Here is a 15,000-nt window from a genome sequence, read left to right on the forward strand (position 1 = left end):
ATTTATTTGCCTTAAATGAAGCTCCTACAGTCATTCTGGCACATGAAACAGTGAGTCCAGTGAGTGTCTGTGGCCATTGTAAGCCACACGGGCCTCTCCTCGGAGGGTTCTGAGCCTCCACAAAGCCTTCTATGGCAGTGCTGCTGCTGTAGGCCAGAGCTGAATGTGGCTGATAAGCCGTCCGAGTTGAACTGCAGTGATGTCCTTAATATTGTAATTCTTAACAATAATCAAACATCTGTATTTGTGACACTTTGAGTATCCACACTGCCTCAGAGAGATAAGAGAGTCTTTGACTGTCTCCTTATGAAAGTAGTAGACATTAAAAATGAATGAAGGGACAAGTTTCACCTCATAACTGTATGAAGTTATTTTCCTTCAGATGAATTACAGGGTGTGGGTGTGTGGTAGTAATGCTGGGAGTTGGGAACAGATGTTGAATAGCTGAATGGTAAAACTACTTTTAATAAATAAACAGGTTGTTTTGGCAAATGCTACTGTTACTCTATCTGGCTCACCCGCGCCCACATGTAAATGCCTCACATCTTAAAACATGAACATACCACACAGAGTCTTGTAAAATGTTTTTTTTTTTTAAATTTTATTCCTTCCCCATCTGAGATGACTGATTTACTTCTCCTCACCCGTCTGTGCTCCCACCTTCGTGGCAGGGCTTGATGAGACCTCATGAGCCTGGACCTGAACAAGTCTGCATCATAACGCACAACTTTCACTCGCTCACTCTACCTTTCTCTCCATCTCTCTCTCACACGCACACACACGCACACGCACACGCACACACGCACGTTCCTATACTCAGACACTGGAGTGAGTACTGAATGACCACAGGAAGACAGTGAATGGCCTGCATCTCTTGTTCTGTATCTTCTCTCTCTTTCTAACACGCGCACACACGCACACACACACACACACACTCATGCGTATACACAGTGAACGGCCTGCACGTCACGTCATTGAAAGTGAAATTTCCCATAATTCCTAAGACCAATGAGAGGTCCAAACCCATGTCTGTACCTCAGTAGGAGCATCACGTCTTTCTTGCTCTGGTTGTTTTTCTTCTTCTTCTTTTCTTACAAAAAAACAACAAGAAAAAACTTCGGCTGACAGAAATGGGGAGGGGAAGCAAAACAGAACAAAAAACAAAAAAAATGTATTTAATTTAGACACGACTGACCAACAGAGCACATATTTACACGCTTTAAAAATAAAAAAAAGGCTCTTTTTGTTTTCTTCTCCTGTTTTCTTCACTCTCTCCTTCCGTTTCTCCTTAAATTCCAAACTTCCTTCTTGTCGTTCTCCTTTACGTCCACAGTAAAACAGAGTGATGGAGGGTCCGCCTGGAGAGGCGGGGCCAAGCCACAGGGGCGGGGCTGCCGGCTCTAGGTTCTGGGTGGTGGGTTGATGTGTACTGAGTGTGTGTGTGTTTGCTTGTGTTTGCTTATGTATGTATATATGGGTGTGTGTGTGTGTGTATATATTGTAGGTTTTGCTAATGTGTTTGGGTCACAGCTCGTCGCGGTCCCTCAGGAGAGTGTAACGCGTTTCACTGGGAGCTAACTTCTGGAAGGAGCTCTCTGGAGGATTGCTTGCCACCTCCCTATTGTCCTCCTGTTACACACACACACACACACACACACACACACACACACACACACACACATTATAATAATTGGAGAAGTGGGTGATAATGGATTATACAATTGGGTAAATGAGGTCTCTCTCAAACTAGACCGTTAGAGAGGACATGTGTTGCAATAACAGTGCACAGTCTCTCCAAAGCACAGTCACTGCAATGAAGTCAAATGAAGCTGTAGAATGCTACTGATATTGTTGATGCAAGTGGTATGTTACAGTATAGTACTGTCTAGATAAGAAGAATTTCTATATAGATGTGCAGAAGACAGACAGACTATGGTCAGCTATTTTTTTATAAAGGTTGTGTTCTAGAGTTCATTTGGCACTGAACAAGTGGTGGGTTCACAGGTAGTCCATATTTGATATTACTTTAATATGAGGAGATATGTTTCATAGGAAGCGGATGAATTCACCTGGTGTGCCGAATGGAAAATAATGTGAGTGTGTATATCTGAATGACTATTTCTGACTATGAGGAGGTGTCTGAGGTGTGTGTGTGTGTGTGTGTGTGTTACCTGTCCTGGTGTGCTGTCTGTAGGATCAGGCCCATGGTGGAACTCTCTATGTAATTTTCCTGAGTGGAGGTCCAACACAAACTGTTTCAGCTTGCCTGGAACCCTACAGATGGACAACAATACACATGGACTTAATAAGATTCAACAGCACACTGCCAATACACACACACACACACACACACACACACACACACACACACACACACACACACACACACACACACACACACACACACACACACACACACACACACACACAGAAGAACTTGTCCTATATGGATGGGGTTGTCTCCTCCTCTGTGGAGTAATGAAGTGCAGACTGTTCTGTTCCTTTACCCGTGTGTACAGAATGCAACTTGTCACTAATCAAGAATAATATGGAAATCATGAAGAGTATATTTATAGCATGCAAAGGAAAAGCTCTCTCTCTCTCTCTCTCTCTCTCAGTGGTTGGCTTGCTTCCAGGGTTCTGTTTCCATGAATCTTGAGGTGTTTGTGTGTGCTAGCTAGCCTGAATACTCAGCTGACACAATATGGCATTGCGGGGCAAAGTCCGCCTAATATCCATTGCCTGAATGCCTTTGCTTTCTCTGGGAAGAATGCCAGTTTCAACAAGGGAATCAGCTTAGTCGGACATCGTGGCAACACACTTCTGAGAAATGTGACAAATTTTCTATATTGGGTATGTGAAGCGATCAATAAAATGAATCAACGGATTTTGGGTACTTACGCAAGGTCGCTGTACTCTGGCAAGACATACATGTGTCTAAAGCTGTCAATGGCGATGACTGGGCAGTCTGCCGGCGTCTTTTGGATATGGAGGAGAGGGTGGCGAAACTTCTCACAGTCTGCATGCAGGAAGTTAATAGAACCTGCCAGATGGGGGGAGGAAGATACCTTTAACTGCTATTGGCAATAGAACTCAAATGAAACACATTTATGAGAAATAGAGGAAGAAAGTGAGACTGAGTAGAAAAAGACACAGAGAGAGAGAAGGGGGGGGGGGGGGGGAGAGAGTGACAGCTCTGATCTGCGGGTGTTTGTTGTTAACATTCAGAGCGTGACCTCTGACCTCTCACCCTGTGGTGACCTCACCCTTCTCACTGATGAGTTGCCGGGCAACCTCGTGCTGAAACTTCTCCAGGCTCTCTGGGTCATCCTTCTGATGGAAGAGGATCAAAAACGGAATGCCCTCCTCCGTCAGCTCCTGCTCAAACACACACAGAAGAACACACTTAACAACATTACACTAGTCTCCAACTAGAATGGAAGGAACGTCTGAGTGTGAGTGTGTCTGTATGTGGGAGTGAGTCTGCATGTGTGTGAGTGTGTGTGTTTGTGAGTGTGTGTGTTTGTGTGTGTGTGTGTGTGGGGGAGGGGGGGGGTATATGGGGAGAGAGAAAATGAAAGAAAGAGGCCATGTGGTTGCTGGGTGACAGAGGGACAATTGCCTACGCAAGTTATTTTAAAGATGTGTAACACACACACACACACACACACACACACACACACACACACACACACACACACACACACACACACACACACACACACACACACACACACACACAGGAAAAACACTGTGGGAAAAGTACACTAGGAAGGAGATGAAGGCAGAGACAAGACAAGAAGAGAGGAGAGGAGAGGAGATGATACTGTGGCAGGATGTAAAGAGAGTCACTGAGAGGAGGAGAAAAGAGAGGAAGAGCATGTAGAGGGAAGGAGAGGCGTCTGCTGTACCTCTCCATTCTCAAAGGTAATCTCTCGGACCAGTGGAACACACTTGTCTTGGGTCCAGGCGAAAGTAAGGTCGAAGTTGATGAGCGAGCCCAGGTACACCATATCTGGAACATTCTCCCCCATAGGTTTGTAGATCATGTTATCGCCGGCGAAGCGTTCCGGCATAGAAACATCCCTGCACAAACAGATACACAAAGAGATGCAGATGGAAAGGAAATCAGATGGAAAGAAAGACAGAATAACTAAACTAGTACTAAAGAAAGGGAAGCAGAAATGAGAATAAAAAGAGAAGGGAGCAGAGGGAAAGAAAAGTAAGGGTATACGGTCTTACCCAAAAGATGCCATGAACACACAGTCATCTCTCAGGATGTTGGCCACTTTCTCAAAGGTCTGGTAGTTTTCTGACTCCTTCTGCTCGAAGTATCCCACGATGGTGCGCTTATTCCTCTGCGTGTGTGCATGCATAAGAATGAGATGGTACAAGAAAGAAGGAGAGAATGAACAAATCTTATCAGAGCTGAGTATGACGCACTACCCAGCCAATATGCACCAACACGGCTAGCATAAACAAACTTGGGAGGGCAGAGTATGAGTGAGTGAGTGAGTGAGTGAGTGAGTGAGTGAGTGAGGTGCGTGTACTCACGTCTATGGTGGTGAGTGAGTGAGTGAGTGAGTGAGTGTCTGAGTGAGTGAGTGAGTGAGTGAGTGGGAGAGTGTCTGAGTGAGTGAGTGAGTGAGTGAGTGAGTGAGTGAGGTGCGTGTACTCACGTCTATGGTGGTGAGTGAATGAGTGATGTGCGAGTACTCACGTCGATGGTGGTGAGTGAGTGAGTGAGTGAGGTGCGTGTACTCACGTATATGGTGGTGAGTGAATGAGTGATGTGCGAGTACTCACGTCGATGGTGGTGAGTGAGTGAGTGAGTGAGTGAGTGAGGTGCGTGTACTCACGTCTATGGTGGTGAGTGAATGAGTGATGTGCGAGTACTCACGTCGATGGTGGTGAGTGAGTGAGTGAGTGAGTGAGGTGCGTGTACTCACGTCTATGGTGGTGAGTGATGTGCGTGTACTCACGTCTATGGTGTTGAGTGAGTGAGTGAGTGAGTGATGTGCGAGTACTCACGTCTATGGTGGTGAGTGAGTGAGTAAGTGAGTGAGTGAGTGAGTGAGTGAGTTGCGTGTACTCACGTCTATGGTGGTGAGTAAGTGAGTGATGTGCGTGTGTGATGAGTACTCACGTCTATGGTGGTGAGTAAGTGAGTGTTGTGCGAGTACTCACGTCTATGGTGGTGAGTGAGTGAGTGAGTGAGTGAGTATGTGAGTGAGTGAGCGAGCGAGTACTCACGTCTATGGTGGTTGGTGAGTGAGTGAGTGTGTGATGTGCGAGTACTCACGTCTATGGTGGTGAGCTCCTCTAGACTCTTCATCTCCACGATGGGCTGGACCTTCTGCTGGCGGATGAAATCGGCGATGGCCGCCACTGACCTCTGCCCCCGGTACTCGCGCTTCATCATCATTCCATTCCGAAAGAGCTTCAGTGTTGGGTACTTGCTGATGCGATAACGCTGGGCAATTTCCGCTGTTCACGAACACACACACACACACACGCACGCAATTAAGGACCAATTGTTCCCTCTAAAAGGAAAAGTCCATGGATAACACACAGTAATAATTCTGAACACATAAAATGTTGGGTAGTTTCCTTTAACGTTCTTCTCTGTCCATCTCTTTGATGACAGTGCCTTGATAGTTCCTGAGAAACGTGCAAGACTTCAACAATGCACGCACCAGAAACGAGCCTTACCAGTGCCTTCGCTTCGCTCGCACCTCCTGTTGCCAACACTCATTCAGTCACGGTCACCTGAATAGTACTACTGCATTTCAATTTGTTCTTCAAAAACAAGCACGGGCAAGAATGTCATTTAATGTTTGAAATACTGATTATGAAACTACTCAAAAGTAGCAGCACCTTGATACTCTGCAGCCTAATGACTTAGTAGGGCCAGAGTTAGGATTAGGCCTGAGATCATGTAAGCGCAGAGTACCCGTGTGTTATCACACACTAATAATTAGAATGCTGCAAAGTAGTTAATACTATGTTATATATGGTGTTACTCAATGTTTTTTTTTTTTTTTTTTTTAAACACTGTTTTGCGCTCCTACTAACAACTTTTAAAAAAGACTATACCTTTTAAACGATGTCAATTAAATGAGACAGTTGACATGTGTGATTCATAGAGCGGGGAAGGAGAAGAAAGGAGGGAAGAGGGGAGAAAAGAGACAGGGGAGACTGGGGTGTATGTGCTAGGGGCACATTAAAGCAGCCACCCACTGAGGGTTAAATACTCCAAAGCTGTGGCAGGAGCCCCTCTCCCTCCCTCCCTCCCTCCCTCCCTCCCTCCCTCCCTCTTTTGCACGCACACGCGCACACACACACGCACACGCACACGCACACACACACACACACACACGCACACACACACACACACACACACACACACACACACAATCACAGATACACACACAGCAGGGTGGCTCTAAGCTGCCTGGACTTCACAGACAACTGCGTTTTGTCATTAAATCATCAAACATTTTACAGGTCATCAATAATTCCCTTTACTCTATCTCAAAGGATAAGCCACTGGGTCTATGTGTGTGTGTTTATGTGAGTGTGCGTGTGTGTGTGTGTGTGTGTGGTCTGTGTGAGTGTGGTGAGCTATTGCATGTCTGTCTGCCTTATGAGTGAATTTGTGTAAATATGTGTACCATTGGTGTCTATGTGGTGTACTGGTTTTCAATGAGGGCATGGAAGACTCGTGTACCTTAACATACATATCTGACTGTATTCTGACTATTCTGAGTGTTAAATGCTAGAATGGGAAAGAAATTGTGCTTGCGTGTGTGCGTGTGTTTGTTGCGCGTGTGTGCGAGTGTTTGTTGCAAGTGTGAGCATGTGTATAAGTGTGTGTGAGTACACTCACAGTGCTGGTCACAGTCTACCCGAGCAAACACCACATCTTTGTTGTCTGGGTAATCCTCTCTAACCACGTTTGATGCCTCCTCGAAGATGGGGTGTAGCATCTGACTGAAGCGACACCTTCACACACAGAGACGGACACAGGTGTTACCACAAAGCCAAATGCCTTGTTGCAGCACAGAATATGCATGAACGGAAACACATGAGAATCTCTCTCTAAAACACACACACACTCAGTTCCATAAGCCTCGCTACTCACCAGTCTGCATAAAAGTTGACAAGTGCCACTCCAGCATTATCTGTAAGATATGGAAACAGACATTATATTACAGACAGATCACACAGACAAACATTTGAGACAACCGCACACACCCACAAGCATAAACATAAACTCACTGAGTGTGTCATCTATGCTTCCGACATCAAGACTGGTTATCTCTCCCCACGCAGGACTATAGAGGCCTGCTACCTGTAGAGGAAAGGCCGCATTGTCACATTAAGAATGGGGGACTGTTTGAGAGTAATGTCAACAAACACACACACACACACACACACAGAGGGAGAGGGGGGGGGGGCTCAGTGTTCACACAGTGTACATAATAATAATAACAATACATTTTATTTAAAAGCTCCTTCCATGACACCCAAGGTCGCTTCACACAGCAAACTATAAAAAGTCAATGGCAATAATGGCAGTGTTGTAAAAGGACATGAGCTGATTAAAGTGAAAGTGAAACACCACAGTAATGAGGAAGGAGAGGTGTATCAACTGATCAAAATAATCAGCCTTCCAAAGAGTTCACTGCTGATACTACTGATGCTACTTGCAACAAAAAAAATTCAGATAGGCAACCTGATACATCGTAGCTTGAGTTAGATTGGCTATTCTCCGACTGACAGACAGACAGATGAGTACAGAACTTCAGCTGGCTTGCGTCGCAGCAGAAACGACACACAAAAGTTCCGGGTTAACAGCCAATAGGAAGAGGCCACAACAGAGGAATTCACCAACCGGCATCTTCTTATTGAAAAAGATGTGGGTGCATGTACCGCATTACAAAATACCTGCAGATGAACTTGTGTCATTCGAAATATTATAAATAATTCCTGTTGGCCAAAAGTTGTAAACGATATAACTATACATACAGATGGGATCCGTACAAGATAGATTGGCCCACTAAGTGACTTTGTCTCTGCCCGCTACTAGCCAAAGCTAGCTCGCTACCACAAAAGTTTCAAGCTCCTGGAGGGCTAATCATAGACATTCACACCGCACTAGCTCTCATTTTAGTCATTACAAATCTCGCACGTCTACAATACAAAAAGCTTGTGTTATATAACCAATCGTATTTGTAACTGTAGTTACTAGCATATTTTAAAACCAAAGCACAACGTTAGTTAGCTAACCTTAGCTAGTGAAACAACATTTAAAGGCGATATCCCACTGAAAACACATCTGGCACAGATTGCCAACGTCAAATTGTTGGTGGAGTAGTTTATTATCTTATATTAAGTTAACATCACAATATTCGGTTTGGAAAACGATGTATTAAGTATCTTTCCTTGTAACTGTCAAATGCGACATTTTAGGTACATTTTATGTAAGAGTCCAGTGGATACGCATGAAAGAAAACGATGGGCTAATACTGCAACTACAACAGAGAAACGGTCACATCATTTCATACTTAAATGCGTGGCTAACACTCCGGCAACTACTAAAACTAGCTAGCTAGGATAGACCTAGCCAGAAGAGAAGCTAGCTAAATGTAGTTGGTAGATATGATGCCTCAATAAAGCACAGTGTGTTCAAAGATCGGGTGATATGAGTTGAAGAGATTATCAATCCAAGCCTGTCAATTGTGCAAATTGTAGTGATTAACATCCCCCCAGTGACAATCCCCGAAACAACGAAAAACCAATACATACTTCTCCTATTTTACAGGCATTACTGTTGAGCTAGTAGCTAGCTTGCTGCAGAATATCGCTAACACTGCCGAAAAGAGGTACCATACATACGTCTAATGGATATGCTTACCAGTAATATCGTGAAGTAGTGGAGATCAAGAGCGGGTATGATTGATGTTAATTTCATTGTACAGTGGAGTTAATTGGTGTTGATGAATCTTCCCAGTCTATCGATGCCACTCCACTACTCAGCTTCAGGAAGTGGACAGCAGGCAAGCACAGAAAGGCGTGAACCTGCGCTACCCTTCCTGGTATGAACAAAGAACTATGGGAACTGTTGTTCTATGTGTCGCATCGCTCACTCAATGGACACCTAGTTAAAACTACAAGTTTCCAGTAAAACTTGACCAGACCTTTTTGATTTACGGAAAACGTATTTGGAAGTTGTAGTTTTATAGGAATTGTACGAGAGACCCAGATGTGTTTTTTTCCCTGTGACTTAGCTGAATTCAACAGCCAGGGAGGCAGTGATGTTCCAGACTGCGTTAAAGCAAAGACAATTCAAGTGAAAACCATCCGTGTGTAGTAAGTCGTTTATTGTCATATTTTAAAAAGTAAGCATTAGCAGGTTATAACATCGCTGAACTCGACATATTTAACAACGAATGATGCAGGTTCTGGTAACATCATCGTTTACAAACTTTTTAAGCGCTAGCTACCATGCTATCACACAATTTAAATCATTATACTCTTGGTTCGTTATCTAGAGTGTATTAACAGAAGAGCAAATAATCTAACAGTTTTTAAGATGTGTTATTAATCTACTTTTTTTTTCGCAACAAGGGATCAGGATAGCGGATTGGCAAATTACTAATGGCTGAACCGTTAGCTAACGTTACCAACTTTTGTGATTGTTTGTCAGGATGTGCAACTTGTTGGTCTGTGGATGCTACAAACTGTCCATTCGTCTGTTACCCGTTCAATAACGTGGTAGCCTATCTGTAAATCAAATTGTATTTGTATGACGCATATTATAGTGGTATTAAACAGCTGCAACAAACAAGCGGGCCAGCCCTCTGTTCCCTCCCAGGGCCTTCTGTGTTGTAACGCTTTGACAGGGTGTTCATGAACTAAACATCACTCTAATACTCGCCTTCATCTTATAATAAAGTTAGGCTGATTTGTTTCATATGTTAAAATATAATTATAATATCATTTAAATCGAACTGGGTCCACTTCTTTAGGCTACCGTATATTAACACGCCTACCCAATCCACGGATCATTTTTGAAAACGAGTAGGCCAACGAGTGGATTCCGCAGAGGGAATATTTTTGAGAAATGATTGTGACAGAAAGACAATATGTGGCTCGTGTGTCTTAAGCTTAACAAATCGAGGGAGGGATACCAGATTCCAAACAACAGAAGGCATTAAACCTCATAACCTCTTGCCCAATGTTGAACCCTGCGACCTCCAATCTCTCTGCATGGCCTAGACTACTATCTTTACTTATTCATGCTGCATCACATTGTGTTCCCAAAAAATACACTTTTGCCAGATTAGTTTTGCAGTTAGACCTGTGTTATTCAACTTGGCAGTTCTAGCTATCTGTCACGAAACCCACAGTTTGGCAACCACAGACCAAACAGGTTGACTAAACTTACATATTCAGACATACACAGCCACCATGCTGTACTTGTGGTGGTAAGGTCACACACGCACACACACACACACACATATACACACACATACACACACACACACACACACACACACAGACACACACACACACACACACACACACACAGACACAGACACACACACACACACACACACACACACACACACACACACACACACACACACACACTCACACACACACACACACACACACACACACACACACACACACACACACACACACACACACACACACACACACACACAGACTATCCCACCATTCCAATCATTGTGTGATTTCTCTCCTGCAGGAACCCAGATCAGAACAGACGGGGTTCTGAGATAAGACCAAGCCCAAAGAGAACACACACACACACACACACACACACACACACACACACACACACACACACACACACACACACACACACATGCCCAAAAAGACCAAGCAAGCAAACACCCAAAGAGCTGTGCTGGAGACTGGCTACTGAGACTGCCCTGCTCTGCCAACCATGGTAATCCACCCCGCCCCCTGTTTTGGTGTTTCCACCTCAGTTTCTTTCTTCTTTTGTCAGTTCCTTTTTTCCGTCTGATTGTAGGGTTTTACATATTTGTTTTGACACCAAGTTGTGCATTTAGAGGAGAGGCGAGGTGAGAGTTTGACTAATGTCCCCACAGGGCATGCAGTTTAGTGTTTGCTGTAGGTGGTGCTAACGGCAAGCACTCATGTTAGTGGGATTGTTAACCAAGAGGATCAAGGAAATGACATTTAAAGTAAACAGCACCGTTTTCACCGCTTGTGTGGGTTTGTGGGGTTCTTTCAGAGCTTCTCATTCTTTTTGCTTCCTGCAGTGCTCAACACAGCCGTAAACTTGCAAGCGTAACAGTTGGACAGGATTGCTCTTGAGTAGTGAGCTTCTGACAATGGATCTTTAGCTTGTTAGGTTATCAGCCCCGGTCATGTAGGCCTTCGTAGTATTCAAATCAACTGAACTCAGTAGAATTGAACAGTATGTTTCCCGATACTCATGGTGGTTAAGGCTAGGCCTTTACTTTGGCATGACATCTGGAATTCATCCAGTTCAGGAAATCTACCTTTTTATTTAGTGGCTCACTCTTTCATGCAGTATGGTAATGTATTTTTACTAGTGTGACCTTAAGTACACCATACTATATCACATTTCATTGAGAAGATGGATTTGATGATAACGACTTTCATTGTAGTTGGTAAAGTAATAGAACAACAACATTATCTTATTTTACATTTAGCTAAGTGTCACAATTCTCATCTGAGTATGAAGGCAGATTTAGGCATTCTTCATTTAACATTAGTGTTTGATATATTCAAAGAAGTTTATACAATCATGACCGTTTATAAAATAATTTAAAAACATGACATGATTTTTTTCATCTATTTTTTGCTGAGAAATGCTGGTGTTTTGATGTGAATTTGTAAATATTCTCAATGTGTGATGTGTTTGCAACATGCGTCTGTGGTTATACGAAGTGTGAGTGTGTGGTTGTTTTTAATACGCATTTGTGTAAGGGTGGTTGTGTTGTGTGTGTGTGTGTTTCACTCATACTAAATGGATTAGTGTTCACATTAGACCCCTTTGTGAATGCTTAATTAATATGTATTAAATTAAGTGTGTGTCTGAGGGGGGTGTTAATTATTAATGAATGTGACACCCCTCTGGTGATGCAGAGTGTGTATTTGTTCTCACTGGTGATGACCAGAGAAGAGAAAGTACACCTTTGCTGAAATTCATCTCTCTCTCTCTCTCTCTCTCTCTCTCTCTCTCTCTCTCTCTCTCTCTCTCTCTCTCTCTCGTTCATTGATTTTCTGTTTGTTATTTTATCACATTATGTTATCAGTGTGGGTATATCCGGAGGCTAAATGGCCCTTTCACACTAATTGGAGGTTTAATTAGATCACATTTTTACCCAACTAGTCACTAGGGGGACCTAGGGGCCTGTGTTTGTGTGTGTTTGTGTTTGTGTGTTTGTGTCTGTGTGTGTGGGTGTGTGTGTCTCTGTGTGTGTGTGTGTGTGTGTGTGTGTGTGTGTGTGTGTGTGTGTGTGTGTGTGTGTGTGTGTGTGTGTGTGTGTGTGTATGCTCTTCTGTATGATGTGAATGTGTGTTTGTGTGTGTTTGTGTGTGTGTGAGTGTGTGTGTGTGTCTGTGTGCTCTTCTGTATAATGTGAATGCGTGTGTGTGTGTGTGTGTGTGTGTGTGTGTATGCTCTTCTGTATGATGTGAATGTGTGTTTGTGTGTGTTTGTGTGTGTGTGAGTGTGTGTGTGTGTCTGTGTGCTCTTCTGTATAATGTGAATGCGTGTGTGTGTGTGTGTGTGTGTGTGTGTGTGTGTGTGTACATATATACACACATGACATGTCCATGCTGACACCCACGCAGTAAAGCATCTATATATCTGTCCATTATTGTCTGTAGATGGGTGTATAAGTGCATTGCTTTTGTGTGTTTTGGCTGGCACATGAACTGTAAGTCAGTCAGTCAGTCAGTAAGTCAGTTTACTGTTAACGTCATGTCATCCTCCCTCTTCTCCCAGCCAGTATGGTTCAACCCAAGACAACCTAAAAACCAACAAAACCACCACACATCTCACTTTATCCCCTCTTCTTACTTGTCATACGCATACGCAATATTTGAAACTCTGAATTCATGAGTTCTCTCATTGTCTCAACTAACAAAAGGTGTCCAAGGGGAAAAGATATTGTTGGCAGGTAGAAATGTATGTGAAGTCCTGGCCACACACACACACAGACAGACACACAGACAGACACACAGACACACAGTCACACAGGTTGACTAAACTTACATACTCAGACATACACAGCCACCATGCTGTACCTGTGGTGGTAGGGTAACCCTCACAGCCACACACACACACACACCCACGCACACGCACACGCACACGCACACGCACACACATCCACACACACACACGCACGCACGCACGAGTGGTGTGGTGTAGAATATCTTGATAAGCTGGTATGGATGTGTTTATGTGCTGATGATTAGGCATGCCAAAACACATGACACAGGAGAGACACGCTGCTCTCCCTCAAGGCTCATTTGCCATATTGCATTATGGGTAATCAGAGCTAATGAGGCACACTGTGGTTGTGTCAATCAGGTGAAATGTCTCAGGGGATTGGCTCTGCTGGGATAGAATCCTCTGCACCTCAGGGACACCGAGCAGTGATTGGCCCTCTGGGTGAGTCCCACCGGTGGATAAGCCTTGAATGGAAGTTGGATGAATGCAGCCTCTAGCACACAGCCAAATACATGTTCACCGTATTAAGGATGTTAGGCAGTTAATTTGAATTGGCATAGAACCATTCAGTTCCAAAACAAAAACGGGTTTTGTACTCGCACTCTTTCATTCACGCAGTCATTTACTCACCGCCCCCCTCCTTCTCCTTAGTCATGTCAAGTTTATGAAGGCTTCTCTCTCACCCCTAAGTCATGTCAAGTTTATGAAGGCTTCTCTCTCACCCTTAGTCATGTCAAGTTTATGAAGGCTTCTCTCTCACCCCTAAGTCATGTCAAGTTTATGAAGGCTTCTCTCTCACCCCTAAGTCATGTCAAGTTTATGAAGGCTTCTCTCTCACCCCTAAGTCATGTCAAGTTTATGAAGGCTTCTCTCTCACCCCTAAGTCATGTCAAGTTTATGAAGGCTTCTCTCTCACCCCTAAGTCATGTCAAGTTTATGAAGGCTTCTCTCTCACCCCTAAGTCATATCAAGTTTATGAAGGCTTCTTAGTCATGTCAGGTTGAACACACATTCACATCATACAGAAGAGCATACACACACACACACACACACACACACACACACACACACACACACTCACACACACACAAACACACACACACACACACCATGTAAACTGTATACGTGAGTGTGTGTTGGTAATGTTTCATTTCCCCAGCTAAAGTATTTAAACACTCAGGACTATTAAAAACCTTAATGACCACATGACACACACACACACACAGACAGAGGGATTTTAACAAGTTTGTACTAACTACAGTAACTAACCCCAATTGCCCTCTGTGAACAGAGTGAGAATCCTTCAAGAAAGTTCAAGTTTATGCATGTCACTGTGTGTGTGTGTGTGTGTGTGTGTGTGTGTGTGTGTGTGTGTGTGTGTGTGTGTGTGTGTGTTTAAACGAGAGAGAGAGAAGACAGAGAGAGAGAGTAATTGATTTCTTCTACTGCAGTATTGATGAGCTCATGAATAAATGATGAGCTTTGGGGTGTATCCCAGCGGGGATCCATTTCTTCTCATTTCCATGTTCTGGAAGTGTGTGTGTGTGTGTGTGTGTGTGTGCGTTTGTGTTTTTTTTTGTGTGTGCATTTTAGGAAGGTTTTCCAATATTGTTAATCAGGCTAACAGGCCATATTCCTTGTTCTTGTACACAGCTGTGAGTAGTGTGACTTGTGAAGACACCACAATTTGCATTGACCCGGACAGTGCATGTTTGTTTGCATATGAGAGGGCC

General features: G+C 43.8%; 3 protein-coding genes across 3 annotated transcripts in view; 2 read left to right on the forward strand and 1 right to left on the reverse strand.

Moving 5' to 3' along the window:
* The window catches only part of stx17 (syntaxin 17), a 10,965-nt gene extending 10,473 nt beyond the window's left edge, over positions 1 to 492 (forward strand). The window contains exon 7 of the mRNA XM_012820444.3: positions 1 to 492. This exon is cut by the window's left edge and continues 564 nt beyond it. The gene's annotated coding sequence lies outside the window, so the exon portion shown is untranslated.
* Positions 493 to 777: 285 nt separating this feature from the next.
* On the reverse strand, positions 778 to 9,077 carry erp44 (endoplasmic reticulum protein 44). The gene is made up of 11 exons (XM_012820442.3): positions 8,921 to 9,077; positions 7,282 to 7,354; positions 7,145 to 7,184; positions 6,890 to 7,005; positions 5,303 to 5,487; positions 4,243 to 4,358; positions 3,912 to 4,086; positions 3,267 to 3,378; positions 2,902 to 3,043; positions 2,172 to 2,274; positions 778 to 1,629 (listed from the first exon to the last, which is right to left on the reverse strand). The coding sequence occupies exons 1-11, from the start codon at positions 8,975 to 8,977 to the stop codon at positions 1,525 to 1,527; spliced, it is 1,224 nt and encodes a 407-aa protein (XP_012675896.2). The 5' UTR covers positions 8,978 to 9,077; the 3' UTR covers positions 778 to 1,524.
* Positions 9,078 to 9,234: 157 nt separating this feature from the next.
* invs (inversin) overlaps positions 9,235 to 15,000 on the forward strand; it is a 32,456-nt gene continuing 26,690 nt past the window's right edge. The window contains exons 1-2 of the mRNA XM_031576668.2: positions 9,235 to 9,375; positions 10,781 to 10,984. Of these exons, the coding sequence (XP_031432528.1) occupies positions 10,982 to 10,984 (3 nt within the window). The 5' untranslated portion in view covers positions 9,235 to 9,375; positions 10,781 to 10,981. The remainder of the gene's footprint in view (positions 9,376 to 10,780; positions 10,985 to 15,000) is intronic.

The sequence above is a fragment of the Clupea harengus genome, chromosome 11 (genome assembly GCF_900700415.2).
Source record: "Clupea harengus chromosome 11, Ch_v2.0.2, whole genome shotgun sequence".
NCBI classification, from domain to species: Eukaryota; Metazoa; Chordata; class Actinopteri; order Clupeiformes; family Clupeidae; genus Clupea; species Clupea harengus.

What these genes read in the sequence shown, in the direction of transcription:
- erp44 (XM_012820442.3), bottom strand. Translation starts at nt 8,977, where the DNA reads ATGAAATTAACATCAATCATACCCGCTCTTGATCTCCACTACTTCACG. An exon ending in AAGCATAGATGACACACTCA is followed by an intron (nt 7,185 to 7,281) that starts GTGAGTTTATGT and finishes CATATCTTACAG; the next exon opens with ATAATGCTGGAGTGGCACTT. An exon ending in GGTAGACTGTGACCAGCACT is followed by an intron (nt 5,488 to 6,889) that starts GTGAGTGTACTC and finishes GTTCGTGAACAG; the next exon opens with CGGAAATTGCCCAGCGTTAT.